The sequence below is a fragment of the Eurosta solidaginis genome, chromosome 5 (genome assembly GCF_040869045.1).
Source record: "Eurosta solidaginis isolate ZX-2024a chromosome 5, ASM4086904v1, whole genome shotgun sequence".
NCBI lineage: Eukaryota > Metazoa > Arthropoda > Insecta > Diptera > Tephritidae > Eurosta > Eurosta solidaginis.
The window spans coordinates 140,664,733-140,681,226 of NC_090323.1; the positions used below are offsets into that span (position 1 = coordinate 140,664,733).

The 16,494-nt window shown below is 41.3% G+C and overlaps 1 protein-coding gene across 4 annotated transcripts in view; it reads right to left on the reverse strand.

Annotated features, from left to right (window-relative positions):
• RecQ4 (RecQ4 helicase) overlaps positions 1-7,718 on the reverse strand; it is a 167,756-nt gene extending 160,038 nt beyond the window's left edge. The window contains exons 1-2 of one of the 4 annotated variants that reach the window (XM_067787130.1): positions 7,389-7,712; positions 6,659-7,334 (exon numbers count right to left, since the gene is read on the reverse strand). In XM_067787130.1, the coding sequence (XP_067643231.1) occupies positions 6,659-7,334; positions 7,389-7,490 (778 nt within the window). In that variant the 5' untranslated portion in view covers positions 7,491-7,712. Of the gene's footprint in view, positions 1-6,658; positions 7,335-7,388 lie in introns of those variants that run through there. The other 3 variants (XM_067787127.1, XM_067787128.1, XM_067787129.1) reach the window with 3 other exon arrangements.
• Positions 7,719-16,494: the final 8,776 nt, after the last annotated feature.

The window sequence follows — 16,494 nt, forward strand, 5'->3', positions numbered from 1 at the left end:
TTTGACCTAATGAAAAATAATGACTTTTTCACGAACATTTTTTTAAGGGATTGTAGAATTGAATGAAATGTGTCAAAATTTTCTCGCAGGCGAAGTTTTATTAATTTTTAATTATTTAAAACAAATGCGATTCTTTTAACAAAATGATAATTTGTTATTAAAAACAACTTTTTTATGGGAAAGAATATTAATTGAGGAAAATCTTGATGTAGAAAACGTTGAGTTTCGATAAACCGTTCACGAGTTATTAGTTTATTCAAATAACACGATCAAAAACTAACTGTTAATAACTAATGAAAAAAATTTTATTTTGAAAAAATATTTTGGGGAGATCGTTTTTACGTCCAAACCGATTAAAAACCGTATTTATTCAATGAAAATTGAGACAATCGATTTTAATGTGGCCCACTTGAGAAATTTCGACCCTGCCATTAGTACTCAGATAAATTGTGGATTAAATCAAACTCCCTCCCCCCATAGTACTCGATGTGTTAGAGCTGTCAAAAGCTTTTCATACGGTCAACCATGACACGTTAATTCAAGACCTGGAAGGGTTTACCCTTCCCCCCACCGTTTTAAAAGGTGGAACGCAAATTATCTGTCTGGACGCAGGCATCGGTGCAATTTCGAAACGAAACATCTGGACCAAGGAGAGTTAAACTAGGGATGCCACAGGATAGTGTCCTATCCCCACTTTTGTTTAACTTCTACATATCAAAGCTACCTTCGCCACCAGATCACTATCGTTTCCTACGCCGATGACTGCACAATAATGGCCACAGGCCCAGGCCCACAGATCGATGAGCTTTGTAGCAAAATAAACAGCTATCTCCCTGATCTCATCATCAAAATCATCGGCGACCTTATTTGCAACAAGACGCTCCAAATATCGACCATATTGAACATCCACGTCGATGGCACCACGTTACCGATTGTCTTACACCCCAAAATCTTGGGTGTGACATTCTAGATCAGGATCTACATTTTGGAGAGCATGCAGCCGCAATTGTATCGAAAATCCAGAGCCGCAATAAAATCCTTAAATCTCTTGCTGGCAGTACTTGGGGTAAAGATAAAGAAACGCTCATTGCAAATTACAAAGCAATTGGCCAGCCGATTGCATGCTACGAGTCCCCGATATGGTCGCCAAGCCCAAAGACTACTCGCTGGAAGAACCTACAGGCCTTCAAAAATACCGCCCTCAAACCGCTACGGGCTGTCTTCTTATGTCCCCAGAACACCACATACATAATGAGGCGAGAAATGAAATGCTATCCAAACAGTTTCTGTTGAATACCCAGAAACCTGGGCATGCCAACAGACATCTGATTGACTACACCGCCAAGGGCTTAAGGGGTCATGTCCGTAAGCATTATGAGGAAATACGGCACCTGAGAACGAAGCCGTATGAAGCTAAAAAGCACAACCAGGTCCTCAGTGAAATCCACAAACAGGCGTCAGACCTCTATGCGCTTCTCAAGGCAGTCGGTTCTATGTACCGGAGTGACTCGGGGTTTTTCCCGACCAAGGACTGTCATTTCAGTGTGACCCCATCTAATTTGTTTCGTCCCTCCCACAAATTGTCATCCTCCCAGCAGCTCCTTGCAGCAGGACTGCTCCATATTCTCTTACTCCGGGAAGGCATCGAACCCAATCCGGGTCCGTCTCCTGACCCCGGTCCTGAGAAATGGTTTTGCTGCATTTGCCGGAAAAGAATCTTTTTAGGACGGTCATACTCTGTTCAGTGTGTCTCGCGCAAGGGATGGTTGCATCGGACAGGTTGTTCTGGGCTTGATCCCAAAACCTGACGTCCACGTAACTTTTATAAATCTTTTGTGGCTCCTTGCTGCTCACGCCCAAGGGCGTCCCGTAGTCTACGCCTTAGCGCCCCCCCCCCACTACCTTCCAGCAGCCCCCCTGCTCAGCAAGCCACAACAAGTACCCGCTGCTGCTCGCGCCCCACGGCGCCAACAACTCAAACAGCTGATACCACTCATAACTACTACCTTCGTAGTAGAGTTGGTAGCAATGCTGAGCATCAGCCCCTGCCCCCGTCTTCTCCCCCCCCCTCTTTTCCGACAGCAATCGTGCAGGTCAGAGAAACAGGCTCTTAGTCCCTACCTCCGTTTGGACCGTCTGCCAGCACAGAATATATAGGTTTGCGACATCCCCCCAATGCAGCTCCTGCCTTGGGTGGTGCCACTTTCCCAGATATTCTGGTCTCCGCGACGGCAACCCCCGACGGGTTTCATCGCGCCATGTTGCCAGGTCGCAAACCCAAATCATCCGGGTACCCCAATGCTTGCCCAAGGACGCCCAGTCCCAGGGCCACAACAGCAATTGCGTCCTGGCCTTCCACAACCCAGGCGTAGTCACCCGTCACTTACCCCCAGAGTGGCGACGTCTCCCCTTATGCACTTCAGAAACCTGCAGCTAAACTGTAATGGACTAACTGGAAGATCACGGAGATAGTCGATTTCATGAAGCGGCACAACATCCGCATTGCTGCGATTCAAGAGACTAAACTCACAGCAAGATCTGCATTGCAGACCTGCTCTGGGTATAACGTCCACAGGAAAGACCGCGAGAGCGGAAATGGAAGCGGCCTCGCGTTTATCATACACCACTCTGTGGAATATTATATATTTGATCCTGGCATCGACCGCAGGGACAATGTCTTAGAACGTCAAGGCCTATCTGTCCGGTCAGGCGATGCAAACCTAGAAATCATCAACATCTACATCCCTCCTGCCACCTGTTGCCCCAGTGGATACCGCCCTAATATCAGAGCCTTACTCACTGGCAACAATCTTAGGCGATTTCAATGCCCATCATGATCTATGGCATTCAAACTTGCGGGCGGACAGTAGGGGTGAGATGTTGGCGGATCAAATAGAAGAAACGACGTTCTGCACAATAAACGGAGACGCCCCCACACGTATGGTAGGAAGCTGTCATAGCTCGCCAGATATCTCTATCGTGAGCGCAGAACTCGTAAACTGCGTCAACTGGCAGCCGATGGTAACATTGGCATCCGACCACCTGCCCTGCTCAACTTCGTTCTGGATACTGTAACAGGTTAAACTCTTACCTATCCAGAATCAACCCCGACATACAAAATGTATGCCCCGCTTGCAATGTGTCCCCACATGATACCAAACATCTCTTTAATTGTAATGTGGAACCAACGCCTCTAACACCCCTTTCCCTATGTTCCACCCCTGTTGAAACAGCAAGTTTCCTTGGACTCCCGTTAGAGGATATTGATGACAGTTTGTGATCGGTCGCGTCTGTTAGGTGGCGCGAAGCACTGCTACAACAACAACAACAACAACCACCTGCCCATACTTATTTCGCTTGAGCGTACCGCCGACTTCATCGTCACTAAAAAACGCACTTTCATAAACTTCAAAAAAGGAAAGTGGGAAGAATATAAATCCTTTACAGACAGCCGCTTTGCTGCCCTCCCTATCCCGACTGATGCCCGCCAAGGGGAGCGTGCCTTCCGTAAGGTCATTGAATCCGCCTCGGCACGTTTCATTCCCGCCGGGAGAATTCCCGAAATCCGGCCCACTTCCCGGCGGAGGCCGCAAACTTAGCGAGAGAATGTGACCTTATAAGACAGCTTGATCCAGGCGACCCCCAAATAAGGGATATAAACCAACGCATCAGATTGCTTGTGGACGAATACAAGCGGGCGAAATGGGAGGAGCACCTAAGAGGTTGTAACCTCTCTACCGGTGTGGGTAAACTTTGGTCCACCGTAAAGTCCCTATCGAATCCGACTAAGCACAAAGACAAAGTTTCCATCGCCTTTAGCGACAAAGTGCTGTCGGACGCAAAAAAATGCGCGAGCGCTTTCTGCCGACAATATATAATGCATCCTACGGTCGACAAAGATAGACGGAGAGCCAATAGACACGCACATAAACACAAATTCAGCGCGTCACCAATCACCATCACCGCTAAAGAGGTTGAGGACGCCATTGGTCGTGCTAAACCATCCAAAGCAGTGGGCCCAGACGGCATAGCCATGCCGATGCTTAAAAGCCTAGGGAAAGAGGGTTTCAAATATTTAGCGCATGTCTTCAATCTGTCTCTTTCCACCTTTGTCATACCTGAGAAATGGAAAATGGCCAAGGTGGTCCCGTTACTAAAGCCTGGGAAACCAGCTAACATAGGTGAGTCGTATCGTCCGATATCTCTCCTATCGCCAGTGGCAAAGACGCTTGAAGCCATTTTGCTCCCTTATTTCCAAGCAAATTTGCAGCTAGCCCCTCATCAGCATGGCTTCAGAAAACTCCATAGCACTACCACCGCGCTAAATGCCATTAGCACCCAGATAAATTGCGGGTTAAATCAATACCCCCACCATAGAACAGTACTCGTAGCGCTAGACCTATCAAAAGCTTTCGATACGGTCAACCATGGCTCGTTACTGCAGGACCTGGAAGGGTCTACCCTTCCCCCATGTCTTAAAAGGTGGACCGCAAATTATCTGGGTGGTCGGCAGGCATCGGTGCAATTTAGAAACGAAACATCAAAACCAAGGAGAATTAAACAAGGGGTGCCACAGGGTGGTGTCCTATCCCCACTTTTGTTTAATTTCTACATATCTAAGCTACCTTCACCACCGGAAGGAGTCACAATCGTTTCCTACGCCGATGACTGCATAATAATGGCCACAGGCCCAGGCCCAAAGATCGATGCGCTATGCAATAAAATAAACGGCTACCTCCCTGATCTCTCCAGTTTTTTCGCCTCGCGAAACCTGGCATTATCACCGACTAAATCTTCCGCGACCTTATTTACAACATGGACGCCCCAAATGTCGACCATTTTGAACATCCACGTCGATGAGACTACGCTACCGACTGTCCTACACCCCAAAATCTTGGGTGTGACGTTTGATCAGGGTCTAAATTTTGGTGAGCACGCAGTCGCAATTGTTCCGAGAATTCAGAGCCGTAATAAAATCCTCAAATCCGTCGCTGGCAGTACTTGGGGAAAAGATAAAGAAACGCTCATGACTACATACAAAGCAATTAGCCAGCCGATTACGTGCTACGCGTCACCCATATGGTCGCCAAGCCTAAAAAACACCCACTGGAAGAAACTACAGGCCTGCCAAAATACTGCTCTCAGAATCGCCACGGGCTGCCTTTTTATGTCCCCAGAACACCATCTGCATAATGAGGCGAGAATACTCCCCATCAGGGAGAGAAATGAGATGCTGACCAAACAGTTCCTGTTGAATACCCAGAAACCTGGGCATCCCAACAGACATCTGATTGATGAACCAGCACCGCCTAGGGGCTTAAGGAGTCATCTCCGTAAGCATTTTGAGGAAATACGGCACCTGAGAACCCAGCCGTATGAAGTGAAAAAACACAAGCAGGTCCTTGGTGAACTCCATAAACAGTCGTCGGACCTTTATGCCGGGAATTGCCCGGTGAATCCAGTGCTTAACGAAAATTATCCAAAACTTGCGGAAGAGGAACGCATACTCCCCAGGAAACGCGTGTCACTCTTGCTCAACTTCGTTCTGGATACTGTAACAGGTTAAACACTTACCTATCCCCACATGACATCAACCATCTCTTCAATTGTAATGTGGAACCAACGTCTCTAACACCCCTTTCCGTATGGTCCACCCCTGTTGAAACGGCAAGTTTCCTTGGACTCCCGTTAGAGGATATTGATGACAATTTGTGATCGATCGCGGCTATTAGGTGGGGCGAGCATTGCTACAACAACAACAACAACCTCTATGCCAGGAATTGCCTGGTGAATCCAGTACTTAAAGAACAATACCCAAAACGAATGTAATAGGTTAAACTCTTACCTAAACAGAATCAACCCCGACATATGAAATGTATGTACTGTTTGTAATGTGTCCCCACATGATACCAACCATCCCTTCAACTTTACTGTGGAACCAACGCCTCTAGCAACCCTCTCACTGTGGTCCACCCCTGCAAGTTTCTTTGGGATCCCGTTAGAGGACATTGATGACAATTTGTCATTGGTCGCACCTATTGGATGGGGCGATGCACTGCTACAACAACATGACAATTGAGTGGACGTGCTTATTGAACGGGGCAAAGCTTTGTTAACAGAACAACTAATCCTGGGTTCACTCCCCGGGCTAAGCAACATCAAAAAATCAGAAACATGTTTTTTTTTCAATGACAAACAAAGCTTCTCACTGAAAACTCCCCTGCCTTACAGATGCCATTTGGATTCAGCGTAAAGCATGAAGGCCAGTCCAAGCAATTTGTAGGATAAATTAAAAGGAGCCCGACCAAAATTGGGAAAGAAGCGCGGCCTAAAAACTCTTCGGAAGTTGTTGCGGCTTGCATTTATTTGATTTAAAAATTATATTATATGATAACCATCTAATTGCTTCGTTAAATTACATTGACATTGTGCCATAAGCTTTAAGTTTATGGGACATTTTCGTGCTTAATGTCAACTTTAACACTCCAAAATGGTCGATAAAATCGAATGTATGGCGTAATGAGAATGTTATTTCAGATCTTCATAAGAGGACGCCCTGACTACACAGTGCGAAGTACTTTAACAGATATGCATTTACCGCCTAATTACATATCTAAGCATGAGAATATTATAAATTTTTAGCTAAAAGGAAACTCACCTGCTAATAACGGATTGGTAGTAAGGACTGCTAACGACTGCTGCTCTTTAGCCTTTTGTACCAGTATTGTTTCTAAATCGGGCAGTGCCTCGTACTTTCCGAGCATACCTGGTGCACTTTCTTGTCGTACTGTCAGTGCACTAGTTTCCGAATTATCTCGTGACAGTGACTTTCTAGGATTTCGTTTAAAAAACGAGGAAGATTTGAAAAGTTTTGCACTTACATTTGATTTATACTTGTTTTTTAAGGCACTTAAATCGTTTTGCTTTTTTCCAGATACTTTATCCACTTGGTTATTGCTTACCTCGGGACCCCATGCTTCTTCATTTAACTGGCAATATTCTACAGCATCAAATTCTTTTAGCACTTTCTCTTCAAAGTCTGTATATCTGACAACCTTTGATTTACTTGAAGAATCATCCGATTGATCAGACTTTTTTGTAATATTCGAAGAGGTTGTGCCATCCACTAGGGCAGCGATGCTGCTGGATATATTTAAGCTTTCATCTTGGCATAATTCTGTTGGTGCACTATTTTCGGCCTGTGAAATCTCTAATATGTTAAAGCCATCATCGTCCAAAACATCATTTAAAGTGTCTTCCAAAAACGACGTCTTTAATTTATAATACAGTTTGTAGGCATCTCTTATTTCTTTGGGTGCCTCTTTAATATCATACTAAATAAAAATTATTAATGGAAATATAGGAAAGGTTCTTTATATGTATTCTACCTTAGAGGGAACTCTTGAATTTTTACGCTTAAAATCGCGCTCCCATATTTTTACACGCAACTTATACTTCTGGTACTTAACATTAAACCCTGGATCGTTCATTACTTGATTTTATATGATATATATCCAATTTGTATACAGCAGATATGAATCATAAAAAAAAATGTTTTTTCTTTATAATACGTCTAATGCCAATTTTGGCGCCATAGTGACACAGTAAAGCCTTCCGCGATTTACAACCAGATTGACTGAATTTTGTGTGTGTTAGTGCAGTCGGGTGGCTTCGTGACACACGTATTTGTTGTCGGCTACACGTTGATGAAAATCAAAAATTTTTGATTTTTTCATTTGACGCTAGCTTATTTGGTAGTCGCGGGGTGTGATTGCAAAACGCAGTGTTGTATTTAGTTTGTGTCGACATTCAAAATGACCAAGTGCTCGGAAGAACAGCAATTCATATTACAATTTGTTGAAAATTATCAATGTTTACCAGCTTTATGGAATGTAAAGCTTTTATTAGGTAATAGTCTAGTTGAGGGGTCGGCTGCTAATACGCTACCAAAAATATCGAGAGAGGTGTCAAAAGACGCGTATTAATCTCGAGAACAATAATCCGATGGCGAAAAGAAAAATTTTATCCATGTCCGGAGATATTTGCAGTTGAAGTTGGCGATTTGCATGTGGTTGTTGTTGTGTTGGTACCCACAAAAAAATTTGTGCATCACCGTGGCGGTAGCCACGGTTATACCACACACCCGGACTTGGCATGGCGTAGCCCAGGGTTATTTTTTATAAGCGCGGCCAAAGGCCGCCAAGTCAGAAAGGTGTTCTGCGCAAAAATACTATGGATCCCACCCCCGGTTTCGGAGGTACCCGTGGGTCTTTTTTCGGTTTTTCGTTAATATCTTTTGAACGAGTTAATATTTTTAGTTTCCGCCTTCGGATTATTAATACTGATGTCAAGACGCGTCCTTTGACACCTCTGTCGATATTTTTGGTAGGATATTAGCAGTCGACCCCTCAACTAGACTATTACCTTTTATTATTATTTAATAAATTTTTTATTATTTAATAAAACTGCTGTAGTTGCAAGTAAAAAAAAGTCATCATCCGATGACGACATATTCACGTCCGAACGCTACGGTTTCTCAATGCAAATGTTGATTGATGGCTTTTTATTTGATAGTCGCGGGGCAAGCGTCAATTACCCGACACGCACACATACAAAAATTCAGTCAATCTGGTTGTAAATCGCGGAAGGCTTGTAGGTATGTTCCCCAACAGTCAGAATCTGCCTGGAAATCATTGTAAACAATGCTGGAAATATACAGGAGCTACATGAAATCGTCCCCTTCTCGATTCTCGATTTTGACATTTTGAACACATATTTTGTTGCTTTACAGATGGGCCAACCTGTATATATTTGAACCATGTTTGGTACTATACAGAGGCTCAATTCCCTAAAGCTAAGAACACATTGAGCTGCACTACACTGCGCTGCAAAATGTTATTTGCATGTATTCTTATGGAGCAATTCACATCTAACGGCAGCAGAACTGCGCAGCGCGGCCATGAGCGGCAATGTTAATCAAGTAGGTGAAAAAGTGAAGCGCCGCTGCCGCTACATGTCGCACCGCTTAGTGTGCACGCACTTTAACTGTAGCCATCATCCGGTGGCAAAATCCTGAGCCAGATAAATAATTTAGAATGTAAATGCAACAACAACGATTTGAGCCAGATAAATCCAGATAGAAGTCCGGTTCAATTTGTGAGCCAGATAATTTGTTAATTACTTCTTTTTAGTTTGACAACGCTGCCTTTAATAAAACTACTTTTTCAAAAAAATTTGTCGCTGCTTAGCCTTTCGACGTATGAGTTAAATGAAAAACAGCGGCGAAATCTGCCTATCACATTTCACGTGTGCGAAAATTTCACGACATCTGCTTCTCAAGTCTTTCAATGATCCAGAGCATTCCCGTGAGAATTGAGGGTGAGTCGGAGCTGTAAAGCTCACTGGATGACGGCATGTGAAAAACTGGAAAATGTACACTTAAGACCCGCACACATAAGAATGACCTATTCCACGATTCCCATACAAACATATACAGTCAATTGCAACATCGTGCGCTGACAGATGAGTTGACTGCATGTGTTTGTAAGGAGATCGTCAAATAGGTTATTCTTATGCGGCAGTTACCCACCGACGTGTGCCGTACGTAAGGACGTTTGTCGTACGAAGCACGTTTGACCGAACTCTCAAGCCCGTAGGAATCAATGTGTGCGTCTGTGTACATGTACATAAGATATTTGTGTGTGTATTGTTTACAGATAAGCACTGTTGCCATTGACCATTTTGCATGTATGCTTATGGAAACATCAACTTTTTCCAATTTAATTTTTGGTATTGTAAAAGGCCGGAATACTATTAAATAAGTATAAATAGATTAAATATTTATAATCAGCACTTTTACATAATTATTTCGAATTATTTTCACAATTTTTCAAAATTTAATTAGGCGTTTTTGCATAAAATTGCAAACGGTCAAAAATTAGCGCACACAAGTTTACTAGGCAACTCTGTCTAGTAAGAGAGCGATCAGCTGACACGTTCCTACGGAAAAAATCAAAATTGTTTTGATTTCTACGTTCCGGGCTACGTACGTACGGGCGTTGCACGTCGGTGAGTTTTCGTTTACATTGCACACTCATAAGATAGGTCGTGTCAGCTGACACGTTTTTTCTACGTACGTTCGTGAGTAACCACGGCTTTATGTGTTCGGGCTTCTATTGAAAACTCGTTAGCACACAAAATTTACACTGTAAATTTTCATGCGACTATGTAAAGTATTGTGCACATTAGGGGGACTCATGATAGCATATAAACTTATAAGGTGTAAAATTATATCAATTTACACACGCGGTTATATGAACGCACCTAGTAATACTCTTGATAAACTTGATTGTTTTTCAGCTGTATTATTTCCAAAAAAATTTTTTTGATTGTTATACAAATTAAAAAATACCAAGATTAAGTGAAAAAACAAAACTAAAACGCCTTTACTTGCTGATGTTGGAGATTTTTGATGAAAATGCCGTCTGTAATGTCTGCAAGGTTGCATTCCTTTGAGTCTACCGCGTTTACACAATGAAATGTGCGCGTAAATTCATACAAATTAAGCCGGAGTCATTGGTGCCGTATGTCGTATCGCTGTATCCGTATCCCTAACGTAATCAGCTGTTTATCGTTACGACGGTAAACCAAAACCCAGTTGGTTGGCTACGATACGGTTACGACCTTAGCGGCACCAATAATCGATTGCATTTATTCTCATAAGGTTGGTCGAATCAGCTGTTAAAAGGTTACCGATACGGTTACCGATAAAGCACCAATGTCTCCAGCTTTAGGGGGACTCATGTAACCGTATAAATGCCTTATAAAGTGTGTAAACGTATAAATTTATCTAGTTTACGCACGAGCTGTCAAATTTTGTATGAAAAATCATTTACACAATTTGTGTAAATTTACGAGCACATTTCATTGTGTAAACGCGATAAACTCAAAGGAATACAACCTTGCAGACATTACAGCAGGCATTTTCATCAGAAATCTCCACCATCAGCAAGTAATTTACAAGAATATCTTAGTAAAGACGTTTTAGTTTTGATTTTTCACTTAATCTTGCCATTTTTTAATTTGTATAACAATCAAAACATTTTTATTTGGCAATAATACAGCTGATAGACAATCAAGTTTATCAAGAGTATTTCTAGGTGCGTTCATATAACAGCGCGTGTAAATGGATATAATTTTACACCTTATAAGTTTATATGCTATCATGAGTCCCCCTATTGTGTAAATGATTTTTCATACAAAATTTGACAGCTCGTGCGTAAACTAGATAAATTTATACGTTTACACACTTTATAAGGCATTTATACGGTTACATGAGTCCCCCTATTGTTTTGCTGAATGAGCGCCGAATGTAAAAGTCATATGCCAGTGAGAAAATGATTATCAAACCCCATGAAAAGAAAAAAGTTATTCCGCAACAGTGCGTATGAATTTTGAATGTCACAATAGTACAGACTGGCTGTCAAGAAAACTCACGAATTTATACGTTTACACACTTTATAAGGCATTTATACGGTTACATGAGTCCCCCTATTGTTTTGCTGAATGAGCGCCGAATGTAAAAGTCATATGCCAGTGAGAAAATGAATATCAAACCCCATGAAAAGAAAAAAGTTATTCCGCAACAGTGCGTATGAATTTTGAATGTCACAATAGTACAGACTGGCTGTCAAGAAAACTCACGAAGCTTTATCAGTTTTCTTATTCACAGTTTTGCTTTACAGAATCAGAATTTCAAAGTTTACTGTTGTTGTTGTTGCAGCGATAAGGTTACTCCCCGAAGGCTTTGGAGAGCGTTATCGATGTGATGGTCCTTTGCCGGATACAGATCCTGTACGCCCCGGTAACACAGCACCATTAAGGTGTTAGCCCGACCATCTTGGGAACGTTCAAAGTTTACTCAATTTCTTGTGTACAATTTAAAACACACAGTTAGCGCATGGGACCCAGGTGTTCGCAGGAAATCAGCTGACTTTTTTTTAATATGGATGGACACTTTAAATTCCGGCGAAGTATGACTTTAACATTAGCTGTGTTTTTTTACATCTATAGATGTTTACTATTAAACTTTATATGGACTGCTAAGCGTTAAACTTTATCTACATTTCTGAAATTGCTGCGCAGAAAATTAGTACTCCTAAATTTCAATACGCATTATACTTAGATGCAACTGAAATACGTGTCTATGTTTTACCTCTACACTACCTGTATGTCCCTGCAAAAATATTTGGATTACGTGTTCCATTTTCTTCAATTTGGAGTACTCTAACAATACTCCTTTGCAATGCGTTTGCGGACCACAATCAGCCGATCATTGCTCGTTTTTTAACGACAGTGATCACGACACGATGACGATCGGACAGAGTTGCCAAAAGTAAAATATTGCATGCAAATAACTAATAATACAATTTTACTTTGGCAACTCTGATAAAATGCAACAGCACATTGGTTTTATGTATACATACTATAGTATGTATGGAGAAATATTAGTTTCTTTATTCACGCAAATGCTAAATAACATAAGAATATTCGAAGTATAAAATATAAAAGTTGTATTGCCCCCCCCCCCCCTTCATTTACTTTCATTTTAAATTAAATTCACTTCGATAATTCTTAACGACACAATTCCTCTTTAGTACTTTGGCATATGATCCTCTGTGGGTGCTCCATGGAGTACTACAGTGAAAGTACTTTGGAAAGTGCTTTCACGTATGTACTCTATGGAATACTCACAAACAAAGCGAGAGTGGGATCACTTACTCCTCTCCTAGGACATCGCAATGTTAACTGGAGCACATTTTTTGTATGAATACAGATTAGATTTGGAGCAGTCCTATACTCCCAAAGTAGTATTCCTTACATTATTTATAGAGTACTCGCGTTTTTTGAAGGGGTATTACCTCTACAAATGGTTTGTGTCCACTATTCACCGCAACCGATTAAGCTATAGGTAATACGCTATAGCCACCAGAGGTGTGTATCTCCGCTTTTCGGTACAACATGTTATGTAGCCAGATATTTAACCACTGCCGCTAGATGGGTTTCCTAAACATGAGGATAAGCGTTTTTTTACTCTGAAACCTAGACGTATATCATCACCGGTTTGTCTATTGTCAAAGCGGTGAACCTTTTGTCAAATTATTGAAACCTATTAAAAAAACACATTTTTGAACTAAATTTTTTTCTTGTACGTTTATTTAAAGCAAATAATATAACAAACGCGCAAAAATGTAAAACTTAATTTTGCGAAACGTCTGACTGTTCGTAGTTTCCAACAAAGCGGTGCCGCTGAAAACGGTGAGTATACTGACAGCTCTTTATCGGTCGTAACATAGCGGCACTGCTTTTGAAGGAAACCAAACCTTAATTGTGAAGTACTACACCCAAAGTAGACTAAATAAAGATCATTTTGCAATACTGAATATTGGAGTTATTCCCCGTGTTCCAATGAAACGTGAACCAGATACGGATAGAGATTAAGCATGCATATGCAACAACAATGTGAACTATATGGATCACATTCTTGTTGCATTTGCATGTTAAATCTCTATCCGTATCTGGTCATGATGGAATTATAAAAGGTGGCGCATTGCGCATATAAACATTAGTTCAGCTGTTTTTTATGAGCAATTTTTACGTCATTTTCCTTTAGCTCTTGTTTTTTTCTCTTTTTTTTCATTTGCTGAAGCATTCAAGTGTGACGTATACGCGCAGAACGAAGCAATTTTGAACTCGTGAATGCACAATCTTCTGTGTGTGATTTGTGGTATCTGGTTCATGTTTCATTGGAACACGAGTTCATCGATTCGAACGTTAGCAGAAGGTGCACAATTATCAGGAATTACCCAGACTTCGTTGCAATATGCTTATGGGGCAATTCACATTTAGCTTCAGCAGCACTGCCCGACCCCGACAAAGCGTGTCAAATTTGCTCAAGTAGGCAAAAATGCCGCGTGGTGAAGAGTCGTGCAAAAAGTGAGAAGATTGTGCATTCACGAGTACAAAATTTCTTCGTTCTGCGCATTTACGTCACACTTGACTGCTTCAGCGAATGAAAGAAAGAGAGAAAAAAACAGAGCTAAAGGAAAATGACGTAAAAATTGCTCATAAAAAACAGCTGAACTAATGTTTACATGCGCAATGCGCCACCTTCTATAATTCCATCATGATTTGGGCCAAAACATCCAAAGAGCAAAATTTGTTGCAACAGCTGTTAAATTATAATCACTTGCGCAAGGAGCTGAGAAGACACCAAAGGCTCGATTGTGTTCTTTTCTGATCTTTTCTGATGCAGAACGCATCGATTTTAGAACAATCACCACTTTTGTGCAAAAATTATGAATTACAATCAAAATCGAAGATTCAAACAATTAAACATGAAATTGAAAGACTTGAATTGAAGACTACATACAAATGTAGTAAATTAATTTGGGTTGAGTTTGCTGGCGCCAATTGAGAGAACTTAGGGACATCAATCTTCCCTCACCGCTTAAACTGTAGTAATTTTGGAAAATATAGCATTTAGGACACCTTAATTGCAGTAATTAGGAGAAAATGTTTGATTATATTCAAGTAATAAGTTATTTTTTCTACATTTATCTTTAATATTGGCACAAAGATTGAAGATATATTGATGCAATACAACTCTGGTCTTCCTATTTCCACTTCATTCGACTGCCTTCCACACATGGCTTAACTATATGGTTGGCTCATCTCGTCAGGTGATTTTATTTTTATCATTTCACTGGAGTAGGTATTGTCAAAAGGCAAACTCAAAATGCAACCAACACATTGACAATATTTTCTTACACCCATAAGAACTGCACAGTTTTATGCTTTCATTCCATTCGCCTAACACGAACACACAGATTTTGACAACTTGAACAAAGGTATGTTGTTGCTGTAAAGATGAGCCAATCATATAGTTGAACCATGCTTCCACTTCATGATGGAATTGTAGAAGGTGGCGCATTGTGCATGTAAACATTAGTTCAGCTGTTTTTTATGGGCAATTTTTACGTCATTTTCCTTTAGCTCTTGTTTTTTTCTCTCTTTCATTCGCTGAAGCAGTCAAGTGTGATGTAGATGCGCAGTACGAAGCAATTTTGATCTCATGAATGCATCATATATGTAACTTGCAGACCAGGCAGACGTTATTCTGCCCTAAATTTGGCCTATCTGCATACATTTTAATAAGCTTTTTCCGTCTAACTCTGCCCTACCCCTGTACACTTTTTCCTAATCTTTTTCTTCACTCCTCCCTCCGTCTTTTTCGCTTCATCTATCTCCATCTTCGTCTCATTCTATCTCTTTCTCAGTCTCCTCTCTTTTCTCTTCTCTCAAGTTTTTCTCCTTCTTCTTCATCTCTTATTGCCAGTCCAAGAGGGTGGTATGTATTTTGTTCCACTCCCACTCCGAGTCGCAGTCTCTGTCCCAGTCATAGTCCTAATCCCAGTCCCAGTCCGTCTCTGGTATACTTCCCGGAAAGAGCATCGTAAATATTAATATAGGCAAATTTATATACGAAATTTCAAGCAAATCGAATAGGACGTATGTAACTAGGAATGTGGGTATTATTAATTCTTGCCTTTATTTCGGCTTCGCATGCATATTTATCAGTTTTGCCAGGTTGATGCGACTAAATCGAATATCACAATGAACTTTAGAGCTCTCAGCAACAGCTTTCATTTGATATCCTCAATACACACACATTCTAGGGGTATCCGGGTCCATGTTTTGGTCTATATCTCGAGACGGTAGTCACCCAGCGGTGTAAACCTTACTCTGTACTAAAGCATACATCAACAGCTTCAATTTGATACCCATAATGGAAAAACACATTCTAGGTGTATCCGGGTCCACGTTTTATGCTATATCTGAGAACCTAGCCTCCCAGTTGTATGAAAATTGTCCTGTACTATAGCACTCATCAACAGCTTTCATTTGATATCCATATTGTATTAACATATTCTAGGGGTACCCGGGTCTACGTTTTATGCTATATCTCGAGACCCTAGCTTCCCAGTTTTATGAAAATTGTCCTGTACTATAGCACTCATCAACAGCTTTCATTTGATATCCATATTGTATAAACACATTCTAGGGGTACCCGGGTCCACGTTTTGGCCTATATCTCGAGACCCTAGGCCCCCAGGTGTATGAAAATTATTCTGTACTATAGCACTCATCAACAGCTTTCATTTGATATCCATATTGTATAAACACATTCTAGGGGTACCCGGGTCCACATTTTGATCTCAAGACCCTATGCTCGTAGCGAAAAAAAGGTAGACGTTGGCCGATTCTCGGACCTACCCAATAAGCTCAAAACATTTGATGAGAATCAGTTAAGCCTCTAACACCGTGACAGAAGAATTTTATATACCTATTGAATTTTTTCTAAAAAAAAATCATAACTCAAGAATGGCTAAACCGATTTGGGATTTCAAAATCAACTAACCATCATCTCTCCTT